At 38.1% G+C, this 20,807-nt stretch overlaps 1 protein-coding gene across 1 annotated transcript; it reads left to right on the forward strand.

Moving 5' to 3' along the window:
* Nucleotides 1–18,829: 18,829 nt before the first annotated feature.
* Nucleotides 18,830–19,744, forward strand: cdk5r2b (cyclin dependent kinase 5, regulatory subunit 2b (p39); the record flags this gene model as incomplete). The annotated part of the gene is made up of 1 exon (XM_081367763.1): nt 18,830–19,744. One exon carries the CDS (start codon nt 18,830–18,832, stop codon nt 19,742–19,744), a length of 915 nt encoding a protein of 304 aa, XP_081223889.1.
* Between the last annotated feature and the right edge of the window lie 1,063 nt (nt 19,745–20,807).

Genomic DNA, 20,807 nt, shown 5'->3' on the forward strand with positions numbered 1-20,807 from the left:
ACTTGGCTCCCTTGATTTTGGCTGCCAAATTGTATGTGAGTTACAGGACGCTAATACAGAAAGTTAAGCGAACTTTAAGTGACTTTATAAAACAGGTAATCAACTTAGTATTATGTTTGGCATTTTTCCTTGACAGTAAGCAAGCAATTATAGTCTAGTGTAAACGCTCTGAGGATTACTCTGCCTCTTTTCCAAGTCGCTGTACTGCGTGCTGCTTCCATTCCATCCAGGACAATTACTCTGAGCCAGTGCTTATACTTCAACCAGCTACAACAAAACAGTTTTTCACCTGTACAAGCCAGACAGTAGCTGGGGTTTCCGCTGTCCTACATATTCTGGCATCACCTCTTAAAGGTGCACTCACAATTTTTTCCTCATTAAAAAGAAAAAAAGAAACTTTACACATAATGAACATAACTTTCAAAATGATGTACACTCACATGAGATTAAGAATCTAGTCATATCCTTAGTCTAGTAAAAGCTGTTTTACTTTACATGGAGCTGGTTGCCTCATGGGAGCAGCCATTTTGAAATCACATGACCTGCTGAATACTGATCACTTTATCTTAGTAATCCACCTGTTTTGGGATATTTTCACAAGTGGAATAAATAATGAATTGGCTGATTGCAAAAGGTACATTTTCTACGTAACAAAAAATTTGCTTTAACGTGATGCTGCATCCACACAAGAAGGGTGTCAGTATAAGCCTAAGACAACCGCCATATCAGCCAACAACTTAAAGACATAGTTCATCTTTTATTCACCTTCATGTCATTCAAAATCAATGCACAAACATATGCACATCAAATATGGCAAATGGAAGCTCACACGTGTGTATGTAACGCATAATAACCCATGAGGTTTGTTATCACACATCTTGCACGTACATTTGCACTTCCATTGACCATATTAGATGTGCTTTAGGTATGGGCGCTGATCAATGTTTATTATATGTTTATCATATAAAGAAGTCTTTCTTCAGAAGATGCTTGATGAAAGGAATAAAAAACACTCAATAAATGAAAGTCTTTCAACTTATGGAACGTTATGAGGATGAGAAATTTATGAGAAAATACTGATTAAAAAAAGTGCATATTTAAGAAAATAATATTAATATCTGGACCACCTCCAAATTAATGTGAGGTATGATTTTAAACAAAGCGACTTAAAAATCCAACAGAAATATATTGCAGATATTATACACACCTCCATGACAACCACAATAATCACAGCATACAGCTAGTCATAAGTATGTGCCAAAAGATATATAAGTGTCCTTATAACTTTTAGGTGTGTGAATGTAAGTGTGGAGAGTTTTATATACCATAACCATGTAACCTCAGCATGGTGACGTATTCGGGATTCCCCAAAGCCGTCCTGTCATCAGGTGTAATTTCCCTCACCTCACCTCGCCTCACCTTCTTCAAGGTTAATACACTATTGTAAACATATACCAGGGTAAGAGAAATACCATCAGCGGTTAGGGCAGAAAGAGAATAGAAAAACATAAGCTCTATGAATCACGGAGGACAAGCACAATGACATCTGGCAGGCAGGTGGGTTTCAGCATCACTGGAGGGCTCTCACAGCAGAGCTTTAGGATGTGCTCCCTCTACAGGACATAATGAACATTACATCTCTAAAACTTTTCCTTATCTGTGCACTGGAAACAGTTGGCCTAGTAGAAGAAACTGCATCTCTAGCTGACTGTCCATAAATAGTGGAGTAAAAATTAACATATTAAGCAGTCTGAATGTTACATGCTCTACCTACGTAACACATAAACTAATATATAAACTATACACAATTTGTATTTTGCACAATAACAAGAGCTTCACGGAAACCCTAGAGGCACAAAGCATGCTACTGATATCGTGCCAAAGATTGGCAACGTTTTTGCATTCTGGTGCCTTAAGAAACCGCAAAAACAAACTATTTAAGCTCATCACCTCTGATTGGTCCAATTTTCTGCAGGAGAATCTAATGATATGCGTGTCTCTGTGCTATTTTATGCAGCTGTATTTTCCCTCTCGCCATCTCCAATTATTGCTGCTTTATAATGATAGTATTGGCTGCCAACCAAGCATGGCATAAGATGGCATGGAGTTGTGAAAATACGGAAAACACTCAAATAATGTGATAGAGTCAAATAATTCTCAGTGGGGCAAAATGCTGCATTACCCTTGACCCATTTTTCATAGCTCAGTCCAGCACAAAAATAATCAACATCTGGAGCATCTGCGTGTATTTTAACGACATGTATCATTCCAAATTTTTGGTCTGGAACAGATAGGCTTGGTAACTCATTGGAAAGTTTAATGTAAGCATAAACACATGAAACCATATGGCCCAACGAGGTACCTAACCCTCTCCGTAGTCCAAAATGTTACCTTTGTTCCCGTCAGCAACGGCAACCATCCCAACGGCAACACTCTCCCAAATAAATGTCCATTTTCCCAGTGCCCACCAGAGAGCGTGTCCTCTGCTTGGTTCTCCCAGGACAGATTTATGTTCTCCTACAGTGCTCTCAGCAGCTGTGGGAGTGTAGCACTCTTGGCTAAAGCAGGTTGTGTTAATGATTAGTATGTTTATGGGGCTACAGGCAGACTCTCCCAGAGACAGTGACACCAGATGCAGCTCCAGCCAGCAGGCAGACAATGCTGCCGGACAGAGACGGATGAGTCTAGCAGACTCTCGCTGAGATGCTCATATTGCCTTACAGCGACCAGAGGCCTCACTGGTAGTCATTTTATGGGCTAACACTGGCACATACTGCTGCCCTCTAAAGACTGCAACAATGTCTTATAGAGTCGTTTCGGTGTCATCGTAATCACAGGAATGTCGACTTTAAGGAGCTGACAGAACGCTAGTCATGGCCAAAAGTAAAGGCATTGACAATTTTTGTGTTTCGCAAAGTTTGCCGCTTTAGTTTTTGTGCCGTTGATTCACATAGTTTCTAGATTATTGGTCAGAGTGCTCAGATGCACTTTTAATAAATGCAAAAAGCTTTATTGGCCAAAAAATTAACCCAAATGTCACTGTTTTTTGGCCCTGACACAAAATGTCCAGCTAACATCTTTTCCCTAATCATATCATCAGCACATGTGTGAACTAGAAGTGCTTTCAATCATTATGTTCTTGTGTTAGCAATGGTTACCTCCAAAGAAAGATGTGCAGCCATCATCGCATTGCATCAAAATGGCCTCACATGCAAGGAAATGGCTGCAAAGAATATTGCACCTATAACCATTTACCGGATCATGAAGAACTTCAAGGAAAGAGGTTCAACTGCAGTTAAGAAAGCTTCAGGACAGCCCAGTGTCCAGCAAGCACCAGAACCATCATTGTTTTCCACTATTCTATAGAAACATTGTGAAATGCTTATCACTGTTTTTCAATATACCATACATGGGAGAATCAGTTTGGATTGATGTAATTTATACATTTTTAACAGTGGTTATAATTTTTTATAAATTCTTAATTTGCCCTTAATTTAGGGTATGATACAGATCTAAATCCTGCTCCTTTCTTAACAATTCATGACAAGCCACACGTGTTGCAGCGCATACTTGACAACTTTAGCAAAAAAGTTTACTTTAAAGTTGTCAGGCCTCCTTGCTGCATTTCTGTCTAGTCCAGACACAAGTCTAAGTAGCCGAAGAACAGCTCCTGTCTAATATTTGTAATGAGCTTAGGCAACGTTTGGCCCAAAGATGAACCAGGATCATCCCCCCATGACAATTTGGCTTTTGACATTTCTGTCTCTCAATATCAAGTGGTTGAGTCCACAGAGACATCTGCCCACCACCGAGGAGAGCATGCCTGACCACAGGGAAATCTGTTTCATATGACTGAGATAAAGCCTCTTGGGCCGCATTTACATTACATGGTTCAAGTGACCCAATTCCATTTTCTCCAATATGGCACAGATCGGATATGACACACAGACATATAAGCAGGAAAAAAAAACACATGTATTCCGAAATTCTCAGATCGGTTTCAGGCCTCATTGATTTGTAAAAATAAATCTGATATGAATCGGATATGCCATGTAAACGGACAGATCGGATATTCCCTGTCAATGGGAATCACATCATTGAAAAAGCAGCGGTGGCGAATCAAATCAGCCATGATCACATGACTCTTTTCAATGCCCAGGCTACAACCAAGGGCTCTCCTCTTTTTTTCTTCACCTTAAGAGACCAATGCTTAAGAGACCTTTAATGATAGTATGAAAAGCAAAAGCTTGTATCATTTCGCCTGCGTCCACTGCAAATCACACCGTTTTTACTTCCTTTTCAGCCTTAGCTTTTTCCGGGTCACTACGTCTACCTTGGGTTGTTTCGCCAAGTGTATGGTGTAAATACCAATGTAAGATATGGGTCACTTTTAAAAGAAGATGTTAGCTGGTCGTTTTTATTTTAATTTGAGTAATTTTGTCATGTGCTTTTGGCATTTTTATTAATTTTATTTTATTTTCAGTTTTAGTTCAACTTAAACTTCTTTTATTTCAGTAAGTTGCCAAAGCAACACTTCTATTTTTTTCTTCTGTTTTTTTATTTCACTTTTTTCCATCTAATTTTGTTCTTTTATTTTATTTCAGCTCTATTTAAATTAACCAAAATTATTTTTAATACTCTATAGTTAACAATAATAACTATGATTAAATCATGTTTTTGTCATCTATAGCAATCACAAGGCAGTCTTCTCTTTCAAATTTGACATTTCTAAGGAAAGATGGGGCTGTTTTTCAACTACTGCCAAGATACAAAAGGTTAAAGGTTAGAACACATCTCCATTAATGATGTTTTGCTTTGAAATGCGTGTGGAGACATTTCACGATCACTTTGTTCTTGCCCTTTGTTTCTGATGTAATAATAAACCTTCCCTAATTACATTATCATACATTCGAATAAACACCTCAATACGGACCAAAATGCATCAAAGAAAGAGTATAAGTCTTTTGCAGCGTTTCATCAGCAAACACACATATTATTTATCTCACAAAACCATCATTAGATGTTATTATGCTCTCAGCCAAAGCATTTTTAGATTTCGGCATGAGAAGCAGTGAACCAAACAATGCTAAGTCAAGACTGTTTACTATCTCTTTGCGTGTTGGAATTATAACTATGCATTTTCAAGTTAAATTGGCTTGATTGCAGTTTCTGATAGCAATCAGGTCTGCCATACCACTTGCAGCATGTCTGGTATTTGTTTTATTGTGTTTGAAGTCTGATGAGCTCCCAAATAGAGAGAAAACGACCAGCGAAGGGCTCGAACTGGACACACACTCACGCCCGTTGCACACTGAGACCCATCCCAGGTGTGGATGCTGGGACCGTTCTCAAACATTCAAACCAGTGTCAAAAACCAGACCTTTATTTATCCATAGAAGCTCCCAGCTGGAACAGTCACTGTGTTTTTTCTCTAAACAAATATATTTGGAAATGTTCTGTCACTGTTTATGGGAATGTGTGCGCGAGGCGAATGTTTGAACCGATACCGTGGAAACAGGCGATGTTTAGAGCTGATAGTCTCTCCCCTTTAATTGCGGGAAATTGGTTTCAGATGTGCGTCGCCCGCTGATCACTTTCGGCCCGGGCTCCCTCGTCATGTCTTATAAAACCACTTCAAGGAGTGCCTGATGGGGGGATGATACCAGGGCTGGGACAGAGGCCTCAGCAGCTGCCTAAATACTCCTCTGGGTCCCACAGAAATAACAACAGCCACATTAGCAGTAGCTGAGAGCTCCATCACCACATTTTTCAAATTTGAAAACAATTACTCTTCATTTACACATAATGAGAACAGATGCTGACATTATTGGCTTTATTCGATATTGTACACTTGACATGGATTACATTTTGGCATATTGAGCTGCTATTCATGCAACTTGTATGAATCAATCTTGTGGGCAGAAGAGTGATGGCTATATTAAGAAATGTCATTTTATGTGAGTACAGAGACTCAATTATAGGGTTATGAAGCAGGTTTATGCCCGTGTTGTATGTACATCCTTTTGATATGGGAGCCTGTGTTGCCCTCTGTTGGAGAATCAAGAATGCTAACCATGCTAATAGTGCTAAGAGCGAGTGTTTTTTGTCAATACACAAGCTGTTTTTAGTATTTACTTTTCAGAGCCTTATTTCATACACTATGCAGGCTGTTTTATGACCATATTGTGTAGCTGCTCCGTCGTGAAAGTTTATTCTAATTCTAGCTGCTTTAAGGATGCTTAATGAAAATGTTTACAAGGTTGCAATTTCTCTGCTTTAGTGCACTTTATAAATTGTAAAACGATATATAAACAGTACAAAGAGCCTCTATTCTTAGCTTTTAGAGAGGAGAGCGTTTGCCTCTTTCTCGTAAACCGAAGTCGCATGCGAGTTAGGGGCTGTTTTTAATGCTCTCTAACGATTTCTCTTTGTTTATCACGCCATTAAAGCTTGGCAGCAGGTGGAATCTGGAAACTGGCCTCCTGACACACAATCTCCATTTCCCAGAAGGAAAGCAGAAAAAGGTCTCGTCGCTTCCAAGGGGTACACATCTCTGTGGTTTTCTCTCTTTAATTTGACAAGTCATAGTGTTGCAGTATGGCAGGCTCAGGTGACATCATCACCCAGCGTGCAACAGGCCGCTGTTAGTGCTTTTCAACATGTGCTGTTGATTTTGGACCAGGTGTATGAAGTACTTTGCAGTCCAGGGAACGGGCCTGCCCTCTGTGGCAGTGAGAGAGCCCAGCGTGAGGCCAGAAGCGAATCAGGGGTCGGTTCCCCCACCTGACTACAGGAATGCAGGGATCTTGTTGATCTGAAGAAATGATAAGTGGTGTACTCACTGTATTTTAAGACTGGACTGGTGTCTTGATGGGTAACACTTTACAGTAAGATTCATTGTGTAAATTTTGGAATAATTTACTCACACTCATGTTGTCCCAGACCTGTACTACGTTCGTTCTTCTGTAGAAAAGATATTGCAAAAAAACGTTTAAACGTTGTTATGTTTTTGTACATAACAAGAGTCAATGGGGTCCAAAACAGCACTGGGGTCCAATGGGGTCCAAAATAGCACTGGACTGTATAATGTAAATGAATTAGTATATGTATAAATTAACATTATCCTAAATGCAATAAAATATATATATATATAGTTTACATTTATTTTAAATACAATTAGCCTAACTTTAGAGTGCTGTTTTGATTTACTTACATAGGACTTAATAACATACTGTATGTAAATTCATAATTACTTGTATTGTCTTTGCTGCTGAATATACTGACAAGCATTTATGGAAAACCAAACTATACTTTAATGTGATTTCTATTTAAACTTTTTGTTTAAATGTTATGTATTTGAATGTTACATTGAATAACACACTACAGTTACAATTATAATCAAGTACTTTAAAGAATACATTCATTTTGATGTGCTGACTAACATACTGAAGTACCTGTAAAGCATGACAAAAGATTATTGAAACAATAATCTAAAATGTTCTTTAAAGTAAATAATTTGACATTACAAAGTGCACTTTTTAAAAATGCACTTAAGAAACAGTCATAAAACTCTACTCTCTTCATGTACACTTAAGGTGCCTTTTATTTCATAGATAATATATCTGCAAGTTCAGTTATTTAAAAAAATTGGTTTTGATATACAATATAAGTGCACATTCAATACAATTAAGCACACAGGCAAAAAGAGAAGTCTTTAGAAACTACTGACTAGTTATTTCATTGATGCTTATATCCAAAGCAATTTACAGGATACAGATTACACACACAGTCCCTTTGGAGTAACTTGGGGTCAAGTGTTTTACTCTAAGGGATTATTGGTTTATGGATGGGGTTTGAATTTGCAACCATCCGGTTAGCAGCCCCTGTATTTTACCAATAGGCTGCACCACCCACTATTGTACTACTCTAAATTGGGTGTGCTTTCAATAAAATGTTTACATTTCCTTTATGTTAAATTAGAGTTGTATCAGAATTCTATCACAATTCCTTGCTGAAGACTCACTTCTGGACACACGTGGCTGTGCTTCATGTGCGTTCCATGTCAATCTGGTACTTCAAACGTGCTGATAAATGGGCCTGGGGCGCAGGAATCTGCTCACTGTGTCTCTCACCCTCACTTTGTCATTCATTGGTGTCATAAAAGACCACGGGACACCAAGTGATGATCTTATAAACGTATTTATACATTTGCCCTGAAATGAAGCGTTGAACATTTCTCCGGCTGATCGGACGTCCGAGTGAGTTTCCCAGCCCTGGGAGAGGAAGATTTTAGAGTTTATTTTGGGAGGCCAGTGAGAGGTGGGACAATGACAACAGGAGTTGTGTGTAATGGATTTATCACAGGGGTTTGGCCTTTCATGAGCCGCATTACTTAGATGAAATCAAGAATCCATCTGTTGATTCTGGCAGTGGCACAGCATTCAGCATGACCCTGTCCCCAAACACATGGCCCGTGCTGTCTAGTGATTTATAGCACTCAACGCTCACCATAAACAGACAATGATGCCATCTGCTGGTGAAACTCAATTTTACTCCAGTAAGAGTAAACTTACTGCAAATGTGTCTGCAGACAATGAAGACACAACTCTTGCATTTGCTTGTCTGAAATTACAAATATTAATATAAGGGAGATTCTTCTTCAAGGACACTTCTGACTACTTGGAACAACTACTTGTTTCAACCTTGTACAGAGGGTTACAAAAACAGAATATGGAAACATCCTTGTCAAAATCATTTTTTATAACAATTATGCAAAAACTTTAAAACTTAAAACTTAACTATTAGTTTGAGGATTTCTGAGCTGTTCTGGCCTCACTCTACTGAGTAGATATCAGTGCAGATCAGAAATAAGTGATGGAAGGAAAGACCACTGTTTATATTTTAACACCCCTCTGTAACCCTCTAACATCTGTTCTTGAGCTTCTTGAACTTGTCCATCCTGTACAGCTGATATAGAGACCTTTAGGAAGAATCAAGTGAAAAATATGACTATGCTATGGTTCAAGTTTCCATTGTTGGTGATTAGACTATGAGACATGAGCTTCAATACAGCACCAGCTGGGGGGTCTCACTCTGGATCACCTGCACCCAATCACCCAAAAGACCATCAGCAAGAACCCATCAGTGGGACATTGAGGCAGTTTGTTAATGTGTACTTCAACCCATTTGCACCGAGCATATGAAAGATATATTGATTTACTGTGAGTTTAAAAACACAAAATCCCACGTTATATCTCCAGAAATATTTAAGCGGTTTGCTTGGATTTCTGGAACTGTTTTTTGTAAAGTGACATTCATCAACATACTTTCTATTCCACTAGCGGCACCATTTGGTCATGTGCCAAATGAGGGAGGCTATCCTGAGTTGTGACCAATGGCAAATAATATCAAAAAAGTAAATGTCTAAAAAATATTACAAATATTAGTGTTTTACATGTTACCTAAACTAATATTTAAAAATAAATGCACAAAATATGGCTACTTTGACTATAAATGGAGAAAGATTTTTTTACGATGTGTAGTTGTGGCATCTACCATCATCTTGTAATCTAACCATTTAGTAGTCAAAAATTCAGGAGGAGAATTCCAACCAATTACAAGAGTATCGTAAGTAAACAGCTGCTTACCTCATTCCTTCTGGCGGCCCTCCTCCACTTATTAATAAACTGAATAAGATAAGTCTAGTGGGATAATTAGAGATCAGTTTGAGTATCAAAATCGAGCTCCCCACCCAAAAGCACATGATCGTAAACAACAAAATTAGAGATGGCCTTTTGAAAAAAATCCTTTGACAGGACAATCAAGCAATATCACACGAGCAAGTGTAATACTGAGTAACATTTCCCATTTACTCTTTGCCTGTTTTTGCTTTGCCAACAAAAATAGCTTAAAATAAAAGCCACAGTAGATTAACCATTTCACGTCTCCAAGCAACACAGTAATTGTTCGGTTCAAAAACACTGATCCCAATTCAGTGAATGATTTCAATGACTCACTCAAACATACAGTCACATGTTTTGCTTCTTTTTGGTTTTGGTCAATTATTTTAACTTAGCATAAATGCAGATTTTTAAACATGAATGCAGAGCTTCCCATCCTCTCGCATTACAGAAGAAATATGTGATCTTCAAATCCTTAAAACGTATGCATAACAAGAAAAAAGTTGTGTATCTTTTGGAGTCTTCTGTGTTTAAAAAAAGAAAAGAAAATATATATATATATATATTTATCCTTACGTTTAATAGACTAGTAGTTATGCGTTTGCTTTTTGGATTCATTGGAATCAAGTTTGGTGCTTATATTGAGGCATGTTTTGTATGATGATGATGAATTTAAATTATCCTAAATTAATCTGTGTGTTTGAACAAATCGGTTGAATAAATGATTCAATGACTCACTCATAAAGACAGTCACTTGTTGCCACCTACTGACATAAAGATGTAACCTATAGAAAGTCCGCAAACAAACGGATACAAAACCAATCAAATATGAGGGCTGGAACTAACAACTGAATAAATTAACAGCTCTGATAATTAAAAGTTCTATTTTCGTCAAATTGCGTTGCTCGCTTTCAGTGTAAAAGCGATTTCCTCCCCTTATTTTCCTGAGGCAGCAGATGCCGTCTGATGTCTTTCAGCTTTAGATAAAAACAAGCAGGCCTTTCAAGTGATAGCTGCCCAGTTGAATTTAGCATCAGGTTTGTTTGCATGACAGGACTGTGTCGCGTCGCACTGTGCATAGCTTTCAAGCAGAGGGCTTTGATCAAAGGCAGGTGTGTCTGTGTTCAAGAGAGCCCGGCCAGTCATATTGAGCCTTTATTAGTATTAACCAGTGTTTGATCTTCATTCAGACCGGTAAGGTTAAACAAAGCTGGCAGCTTTTGTTTATTTGTTGTTTTTTTTCTCCATAAGAACTACACTTCTTATGTTCTAGTTTTGTTCTTTCTAATAACTGTTCAGCATTTTACAGACCTCAGGTGTGGCATTTGGGACAGGGCCAGTGTGGTAAACTTTAGTCTTATAACTGTGTAAGACTATAGTGCTTATTTACCATTTTTACCGTGTGTTTTCATTCTATAGAATATGTATACTTTTTAAGAACATGTATATTCATGTAACATGTATATGGGGGGGGGGGGACCTAAAGAACCTTTCAGTAAATATTTCATTTTTGTGTGAAGTGTGAAGAGCATTTTAACATCTAACATCTAAAGAAGAAAAAATAATCGACTATTAACAACCAGCAATGGAAAGGTTACATGGATTTTAAAGTCAGCATTAAACGGAAGTTGCAATAATTTTTTTCTTCCCTATTGTGACATATATCTTAGTGAAACGTCTTCTCGTACAAGAAAAAATGTAGGGTGGGACTTGATTTTGTCCATTGGGAATTGATTAGATGGTTGTGGCTTGCTATAATGTGATGTCATGTAAGTGACAGGTTGTCCCACCCTTGTGCCAGTAAACATATCAGAGAAGAGAAGAGATATTGTGGGGAAGTCATTTTGATTAAAGATTATGAGGACACTTGAAATAACAAAAATAATGATGTGCACCAACAAATCATTTATAATATTCCATTAAAAAAAGCATGGTGACTAAAGGTTCTTCATGGAACCATCGAGGCTAATAAAGAATCTTTATTTTTTAAGAGTGTATCTGTTTGAAAATGAGCACTTTTTTTCATGCTCTGTACTGTATGAGTGTTTCTGTTTAGTATCTGTCTTATCATCTCAGTGTTGTCCAGCTGCAGTATCACTGATGTGTTGTGCCGCCCACCTGCCCCTGGCTGTGCCGCTAAGCCCTTTCTGGAGTCCTGATAGACAACCCTGTGATAAGAGCAGCAACATGATCTCTGTGTTTGCTTTTGATGTGACCCACAACAAAGAGCTGGACAGATTCTTGTGCTTTACAGGGCAAGAGAGAAATGAAACAGGCCACAGCCTATTGTGCACAATGACATAGTTGAGTTCATTGAGTTTTTCTCTTTATTATATTACATTGGCATGGATTGCTCATAGTTCTTTCCCGTAAATCATGTTTGATAACTAACTGCAGTAAGATTGTATTTATAATCCACACATTTAGTTGTGCGAGCATTGAGAACATTTCTAAAACGTCTATTACATAATTCCATAAACTGCCATGTATTTAACACCTTCATTGTGCTATTTCCAAGAATTTCCACCTAAATGTGCACAAATTGAATAAACGGTTGTCCTTCATATGAAGAGCTTTTTCCTCTGCTAACAGCTGGGGAGGTATAGTCAGCATTTGTTCAGAGATTTGACTGTTGGCAGCAGTGCCTCGGCTGAAAGCAGGATTCTGTCATGAGTGAGAATATTAGACAGATAGGGACCCAAGGGTGTATAATTTCGCTAGCTCTTGCCTGGGGTTATTAAATATTAGCCTGAGGTGCTGAAGGGCATTGCTGACAGGGGCTATCATCAGTTCTCCCTATCATCAGGATTTTGCGCTTCTCCCAAATGCTTGCACCCCTGACACTTAGTAGATGGTGCCCTCTTCTGTCCTTATATAATACAGTGATTAAATTCAAACTGATGTAAATTTCTGAAACTTTGAGAAAGACAGGGTGTATATTTTATAATTAAGAATTCGTGATATTTCCGTATCATATTCTTATGGGCCGACATTAGAATTGGTTTATTTATTGGTATCGGCCAATATTGGATATTCAATTGTGCATGTTCATTTCCCCTATTTTGACATTTAGATCACCTTTTCTGTCATCTCACACTCAGAGTTATTTTTTTAAAACACTGATAATGTAATAATAACACTGTTAAGCAAATCTCAAAATGAATATTCTTTTTATTTATTCTGTATATTATGTTTTAAAATGTAGTGATGCCTAAATTCACTTGTAGCATTAAAAACAATTGATTTTAGTTAGTGTTTTTTTTTATTATTATTTAGATAAATTAATATAATATAAAATTGAGATATTGGTGCATCCCATTATATATGTATCAGAGAGATTGGAGATTTAGTAATATATATAGTGACTGGTCTGTGTGTGCAATTCCACAAGCCTGGAAGACATTCATACTTTTATTTTTAAGGAAAACTTAAAGTATAGCCACCTTGGTCACTGTGTCCCCCTACCTCTGCTCTTTTAATCCCTAACCTCTCCTCTTTACCGTTTGAAAAACAAAAAAACACACAAAACTATGCCAAAATTACAGTTTTGTCGAGTACCCTTGTATGTAAATGAACGTAAAGAGTTGTGAGAAAATAGGATACGTGTCAGATCGGTGTCATGCGCATCAGGTCTTGAAGTGACAGCAGCCAAATAAACCCTCTGCTGTGTCATTAAAGTAAATCGAAGAACAAAAGACAAAGAGAACAACACATTTTTGTGCATTTTGGCAGGGCAAGTAAAAATATGAACCGGCCCAACTGGGCCAATAGAAAAAAAATCCTTAGCGTAGTGGGTTTATGTTAAAGTGCCCCTATTATGCTATTTTAAAGTTTCCTATGTTGTTTTGGAGTCTCCTACAACAGGTTTACATGCATCAAAGGTAAAAAATAAATAAAATAAAATAAAAATAAAACTACTTGTCAGATGATTCAGTCTCTCTAAATCTCTCCTTTCCACGAGCTGCTCTGCTCTGATTGGCCAGACAGCTCCGTCTGTTGTGACCATAGATATCATATAAAGGCTAGATGTCTCGTCCGCGCTGCTGGCCAATGGAGGTCGACGTCCGCACACGGCGGCCATCTTACGACAGGGTGCTCGCTCACTCGTAACATGGTGCATGTACTTTTAAATAACCATAACTTGCTCAATTTTCTACCGATTTTCAAACGGTTTGGTTTGTTAAACGTCAGAGATGTAGCTATGAAACTGCATACATATGAAAAATTATACAAATGGACTTCCATATGAAAGAATTATAGCCACGGTAATGACGTTTGTAAGAAACCAAACCGTTTGTAAATCCGTCAAGATTTCACCGAGATAAGAGGATTTGTGTGCATGCTGATCACTCACCTTCACAGAGCCCTGTAGTAAGATGGCCGCCGGTGATGCCGGAAGTGACTCCACCTTAAGACATCTAGCCTTTATGACAGGGGTCGGCAAGTAACTTTGGCCGAGGGCCAATATTTTTTTTTGCCAGTAGGTGGCGGGCCAGCTACACAGAGTAGGCCTATGGATACAAATTAAATACTCTTATATAGGCCTATAATCGCAGAATATGATGGGTCCGTCACTGTCCGTGGATCATTCGTTCAATCGTTTTTTCAAATTAAAACCAAAAATAAAAAGATGAAAAACTACTTGTTTTTCCATTATTTATTTCCTGAACTAAAATGAAAAAACAAATAACGACGGGTTTTCTGATTGTACTCAGATCAAAAATAGAAAAAATTTATTACTGGATTAGACTAATTTTAATTTTGATTTTTTATTTTGAATTTAACACCTTAAGCATATATCAAGGAAATAATTTAAAACAGATCAAGTACTATTGTGGTAACAGATTACAGCCATTTTAATAAAGGTGTGAATCATGCCTCATTCGCTTACAGTCCGACTTTGGAACTTTATTCCTTTTTTATTATTATTATTTATTCGGGACACACACATACACACCTAAGGTTTAAGGAGGTCTGTCAATATAAATATTACGCTATTTTAACATTGTAGGCCTACTGTCAGCAGAGAAAAAAATGCCAAAGAAAAAAATTATGAAATATAAATAACATAAATTAAATAGGACAAAAGCAGCCTATCACTCAAATTTCTAAGCAACCTAAACGAAAATCATATTGCCCTACTGACAAATGAAGTAGGCTATTTTCTGCCGAACTATTTCAAACATCCTTGCAAAAAAAGAATGTTGTTGGCTGACAATGGTTTCAGTACCAAACAGCTCCTCAGAGCTATAGGTGTAGCCTACAGGTGGTCCGAATTAAGTGCGGATACGCTGTCAAAAGGTGTTGGAATGGGCTATTGTCAGTCAGACCGCCCGCTCCGTCCAAAGTACACCAGAGTTCTGACCGCTACAGTCTTTTGACGCGCGAATGGACACAAAGTGGTCAAGCGTAACTAGACGTGGCAGGCGCGAATTTGACGCGCTATTCGCGTCCAGTTTGAACGTACAGTTATACTTTAAAATGTAATCCCGCGCCGCATGATTCCCTATGTGTGTTTCACACAGTATGCGGCGGTGAAATCGCCGCGCGACTACGGCTTTTCTCAAGTATTGGAAGAGTTTTGTGCAGCATTTAGGACTTCCATAATAATCCGGCGGGCCAGAAAATATTGCTGGCGGGCCAGTTTTGGCCCGCGGGCCGCCAGTTGCCGTTCCCTGCTTTATGATATCTATGGTTGTGACTGGTTTACCGCGTAGGCTACAGCGCGCGTCGAAAACAAAAACGCCCATTGCCATAACAAAGTCAGCTGTGCTTGACATGAGGCTTCCTACACCGTAAACTAAACACAGTAAAGAAAAATGACGCCGATTTTGCCATATCATTTCGAGCGCGAGTCCGATGATGAAACATTGGAAGAACTATTCATTCAACCAGAACCTCCATCGCAAGGACGACTCGAGCAGGGCATTTCTCAGTGATACACTACTCAGTTTGACTTTGAGGTAGCCTACATCATGAGTTGTTGCAACTGTAATTCCTCACCATAAGCATTAACAAGTGCATGTCCATCAACAAACCGATTATTTTACACTTATTTATTTACCGAGTATTTTTCCAATTTATTGCAGTGAATACATGGAAACTGTAACAGTGTATACATTAGCCGAGCTCTAGCGTGAATGACTGATGTAACATAAAGGTTGGTAACACAAATCTTGCTCCATGCTTAATCTTTACTCAAAGTAGAGAGAACGACTGATCAGCAGAAGTATTTAAACTCAAAACTAAGTATATTGAACACCATCTTTCAAGAACAAGCGGTTTGCGAATCCTGCATTGAACTGGTAAAGATTAATTTTAACCACTGACTTCACATGCTCGTCCTTGGGCAGTGACAAAAAAAAAACTGGCTTTACCTTCACATTGTACTAGAGCACAGTGTCTTCTCGACATGATGCTATCCAGTATCCACTGGAATCAGCTGCAGGTTTGAGGTTCAAGTTTTACCTGGTGTCTGCTGCGCAATATGCTAATATTTCGTCTTGACGTCACAACGAAATGATGACTCATTTGAAAAAACGATTCATTTCATTGACTCAGAGTCGACTTTTTAAAGACAATAACTTTATATACGTCGAACTGTCAGATTGAAAACTTTGCAGGATGTTTTCATTCACTTAGAGCTAAACACACTACATAAAGGTCATTTTCAAAAATCCATAATAGGGGCACTTTAAGATTGTTTTAAGTTCACTTAAATTAAAAGTTAATATTTTTTGAAGCCTAATAAATGTTAAGATTGATAGCTTGCAATTATACTGTAATGTTGAATGGCTAATTAATAGCTAAAATTGAGGGAAAAATATATTTCATATAGACATCAGCAGTATTGGTAACGGTGATACTGGCCTTCATTCATAAAAAGATGCCATTAAACAAATATCATAAACTGTCTTTATGTTGTTTCTACACTAATTTGGAGATTAAATATAAAATTATTATCAATATAAAATATATTAAAAACTTAAATGTAATGTGCAATTAATTACAGATTTTTTTTTTAATTGATCGATAGCACACGCTCACTCACACACACACACACACACACACACACACACACACACACACACACACACACACACGCACACTCACACACACACAAACACGCACACTCACACACACACAAACACACACGTACACACATATTTAAACAATTTTGCTTTATTACATTTGTAGACTGCTTTTTTTATGACTGACCACAAGGTGGAGAGAGAGTTCAGGGAGTGACAGTGGCAGTAAACAACCTTGATTTAACTGCTATTTCTATATCTAGTCATCTGGCTTCATTAAAGAATGTTCTGATTTTGGCATAAGAATATGACTAAATTCACATATCCTTGACTCATAAAGTAGGTTACTTCCTACAACAGTTGCCATACAATAATGTAGATTCGTAATATTGACAAACTTGTCAACTGCCGCTTCTGGCTTTGAGATGTTATTAAAACTAAATAGATGCTTAAAGATTTAAAACAGAGAGGTGCTACATTTATACAGATGTTTTTTTTTTTTATTATTAAAAGCAGATAACATCATTGTCCTTGAGTAGAAAATTACTGGATTCACAGACAAGAGAAGTAAAGAGAAGGTTCGGAGTCGTTCAATGTCTTACTGTTTCTTTTCACAGTAACAGTAAGAGGTATGCTGCAAGAGGTTAATATTCATAAATCTCTTCCTGCATATTCATTAGAGAGACATGCGGCTCTGACTGCAGTACTGTCAGTTCTACCACTGTGATGCTGCATTGTGGGCAATTCCTCTGGGTTTCACAGATTCCCTGTGTTCTATAATGGAACATGCAGGATTTTCAAAGACAATACAGTGCTGTAGTGATAACTGTATTATTTATTTTTTTATTTTTTTTGTGCAAGACTTTGAATTAATATTTTTAGGGTACTTCAGAGTGTAGTAAAGTCTATCTGTCCTGCCAGCTGTTATGATCAGACAAGCCTTTTTGTCATTCGGCAAAGAGATGGGAGACCAGCATGGGGTCAGCAGTTAGAAGACAAAAAACACTACCATGTAACTTGCACAGGAACACATAAACAGGGTTTGGGAATTAATACATTTCAAATTTGGATTGCATTCAGTGTGTTGCATCACATTATGATGTAAAATTTCTGTATTGCACCTGTGCCTGGCGTATATATTCTGACAAATATTAGTAAATGAAGATTAGTTATAGCTAGGCCAACCATAAACCAAATGTTAATGTAGACGGCTTTAATCCAGATTTAAGATGGATGAGCAGCTTGGATGAATTTGGGTTTCTTTTCCCAATCTCATGGAAACTTAAAGGATTACTCATATAACCTATTTATGCCAAGAAAGAGTAATCAGCTTTCAATACACTGTTTCAAACATAAAAACGTGCAGTGGGTTAGGAAAATTGTCATTTATTTATACAATTAAAAAAAAAAATACTAGAAAACCATCTAGGCCAAAGATTATAATATACATATATAAATATATATAGGATATATATATATATATATATATATATATATATATATATATATATATATATATATATATATATATATATTGTTGTTGTTGTTTATGCATTTATCAATACAATATAATACAATTATCTTGGTTGATCTCATGTCATTGTTTAATAATTTGATATAACACATGATGTATTTCAGTGCAAAGTGAAATGGAGTAGCTAAGGAGATAATTGTACCCTGTCTGGGAATAGCAGAACTACTTGACTCATGCAGTCTAAAAATTCACCCTTCTGAAGTGATAATGTGGACATGTTTGTTTCTATTGGTGCTTTAGACTGTCATTCGTCTTCTAGCCCTGAGGTTGGCTAATTATACAGACACGATGGGATAATCCCGGTTAACAGAAGCTGATGTCAGATTGGTTAGGCTTACCACAAATCCCCCCTGGTTGAGGTAGGCGAGGCGGGACTGGCTTGTAGTCAGTACTGCAGAAGAAGTGGAGAGAGTGTCTGACTGCTCTGGAATTTCCTTTATGATGGTCTGTCAGTCCACCTGCTAATCTGCATGTTTTACTCACCAAATGGATCTGCACTTGTGATCTGATACGCTCAAGCTCTATTGCGACGTCTCCGCGCGCGCAGGGCCGTATCATAACATTTTTGTCGCGCGCTCTGCAATATGGGTACCGTGTTATCTGTATCCCCTATAGTAACTAAAGGGACCATTCTGGAAGATGGAGAAGACGAAGCCAATGGGAATATAGAAAAAAGCATTAAAAAGCAGTCAATAGTCGTGTCCATGCTCACATTTAAGCGGCTAGTGACTGCATCGGGTAAGAAAAAATGTGCCAAGAAAGTAAATCCGAATCTTGCTCCGCTGCCAGAGAGCAGCGACTGTCAGGTCGAGCATCGGAACCAGGAGAACTTCAGGAAATCGCAACAATCGACCGAGCGGAAAACGAAAAATGGACCTCTTGCGGTGCCCATCCCCACGGTTCCTCCCCATCTGGATCAGAATCAGGACCCGCTCAATCCAGCGCCGAAGCAACTGGTGTCGGTTCAGAAGCAGCCCAGCAACCGGTCGCTCCTCTCGCCACGGCGCGTGATCGTCCAGGCCTCCACCGGGGAGCTGCTCCGTTGCCTGGGTGAATTCCTGTGCAAACGGTGCTGCAAAGTCAAGGAACTAACCTCAAATGAGGTCATCCTTTGGTTCCGCAACGTGGACAGGACTCTGCTGTTGCAGGGCTGGCAGGACCACGGGTTCATAACGCCGGCCAACCTCGTGTTCGTCTATCTGCTCGTTAGGGAAACTGTAACGGATGATGTTGACAATCCACGTGAACTCCACGGGACCTTTTTGACCTGCCTCTATCTGGCGTATTCCTACATCGGAAACGAGATCTCGTATCCTCTCAAGCCCTTCATGGTCGACACCAATGCGGACGCGTTCTTTGAACGTTCGTTAGATGTCATCGATAAACTGAGCGGGAAAATGCTGCAGATTAACATGGATCCGCACTTTTTCACAGAGGTTTTCCAAGACTTAAAAAACGAAGGAGATTGTAAGAAGGACGGAAGCGAACTGGACCGCTGACTGTGATCGAAATCAATTACTACTGATTTATTGGATGTAATTAATCAGCTCTGCTTGAGTGACTGTTGAGTTGCGCCACGAGCCGATTTATCAATATAATAGCCTATTTATGACACTGTTTTGTTGGCTTTGTTTTAACAGTATTAAGTGGTGATTTATAAAAGCCAACGTGGCTTCACCGGTAAATAGCCAATGCATGTCATATAGATTTGTATCTGTTGCTTCACAGTCTTACATAAAAGGGGAAAGTACAAATGAACGTTTTTTCTATAATTGGCGCTCTCAGCTGTCATTACTAAGGTTATCTGGGTCACTATCCTCCTGAGACCCAAAGAAAAGGTTTATTTATTTTTTAGTTATAGGCTATTTAAGTGTTTGGTTAGCCTAATATTCCGATGCTTAGTTATTATGTACAATTTATATTATTATATTGGCTACATTATTAAAAATTGGACGTTGGTATCAAGGCTTAATGTATCTCTCAAAACATTACAGTGGACAAGGGTCTCAGGAGGATAAAGCTACATTTGAAGAGATGTGAATGGAACTATCCAAGGTGCTGACCTGACTTACATGTGCTCAAGTGCTCTGTTGACAGACGCCATTCTGGATGTGAAACTTGAAAGCGTTTTCTCTTTACTGTGATGTTCTATGTGCCAATTCATGTGTGATGTTAGGAAACTACGGGTTTATTATTATTATTATATTCACAATGATTTGAGAAAAAAAAGGCAGATCTTGCTTGGAGATTATTTTATATTTTGACATGATTCTTCAGTGCTCTTGCTTGAATTAAATAAAACACAGTCTGACTGGTTTTGTTGATCGATAATGCATGAATCGAGTTTATTAATGCACTGCACGTGCCATTTGACGAAAGGCCTATATAAGCTCATATAGCATCCATTTAAGCTTTGTACACTTTGGGACCAGGCATCTATCCACCATGTCTACACTAAAGTATTATTTTTATGATTTATTCTTTTGTCAAATCAACTTAGATAATTATTGTGGTTCAGATAACATAATATTTTGAGCTTTTGTTGATTAAACCAATCTCCAT

This window comes from Scardinius erythrophthalmus (genome assembly GCF_964197995.2).
Source record: "Scardinius erythrophthalmus genome assembly, chromosome: 6".
Taxonomy (NCBI): Eukaryota; Metazoa; Chordata; class Actinopteri; order Cypriniformes; family Leuciscidae; genus Scardinius; species Scardinius erythrophthalmus.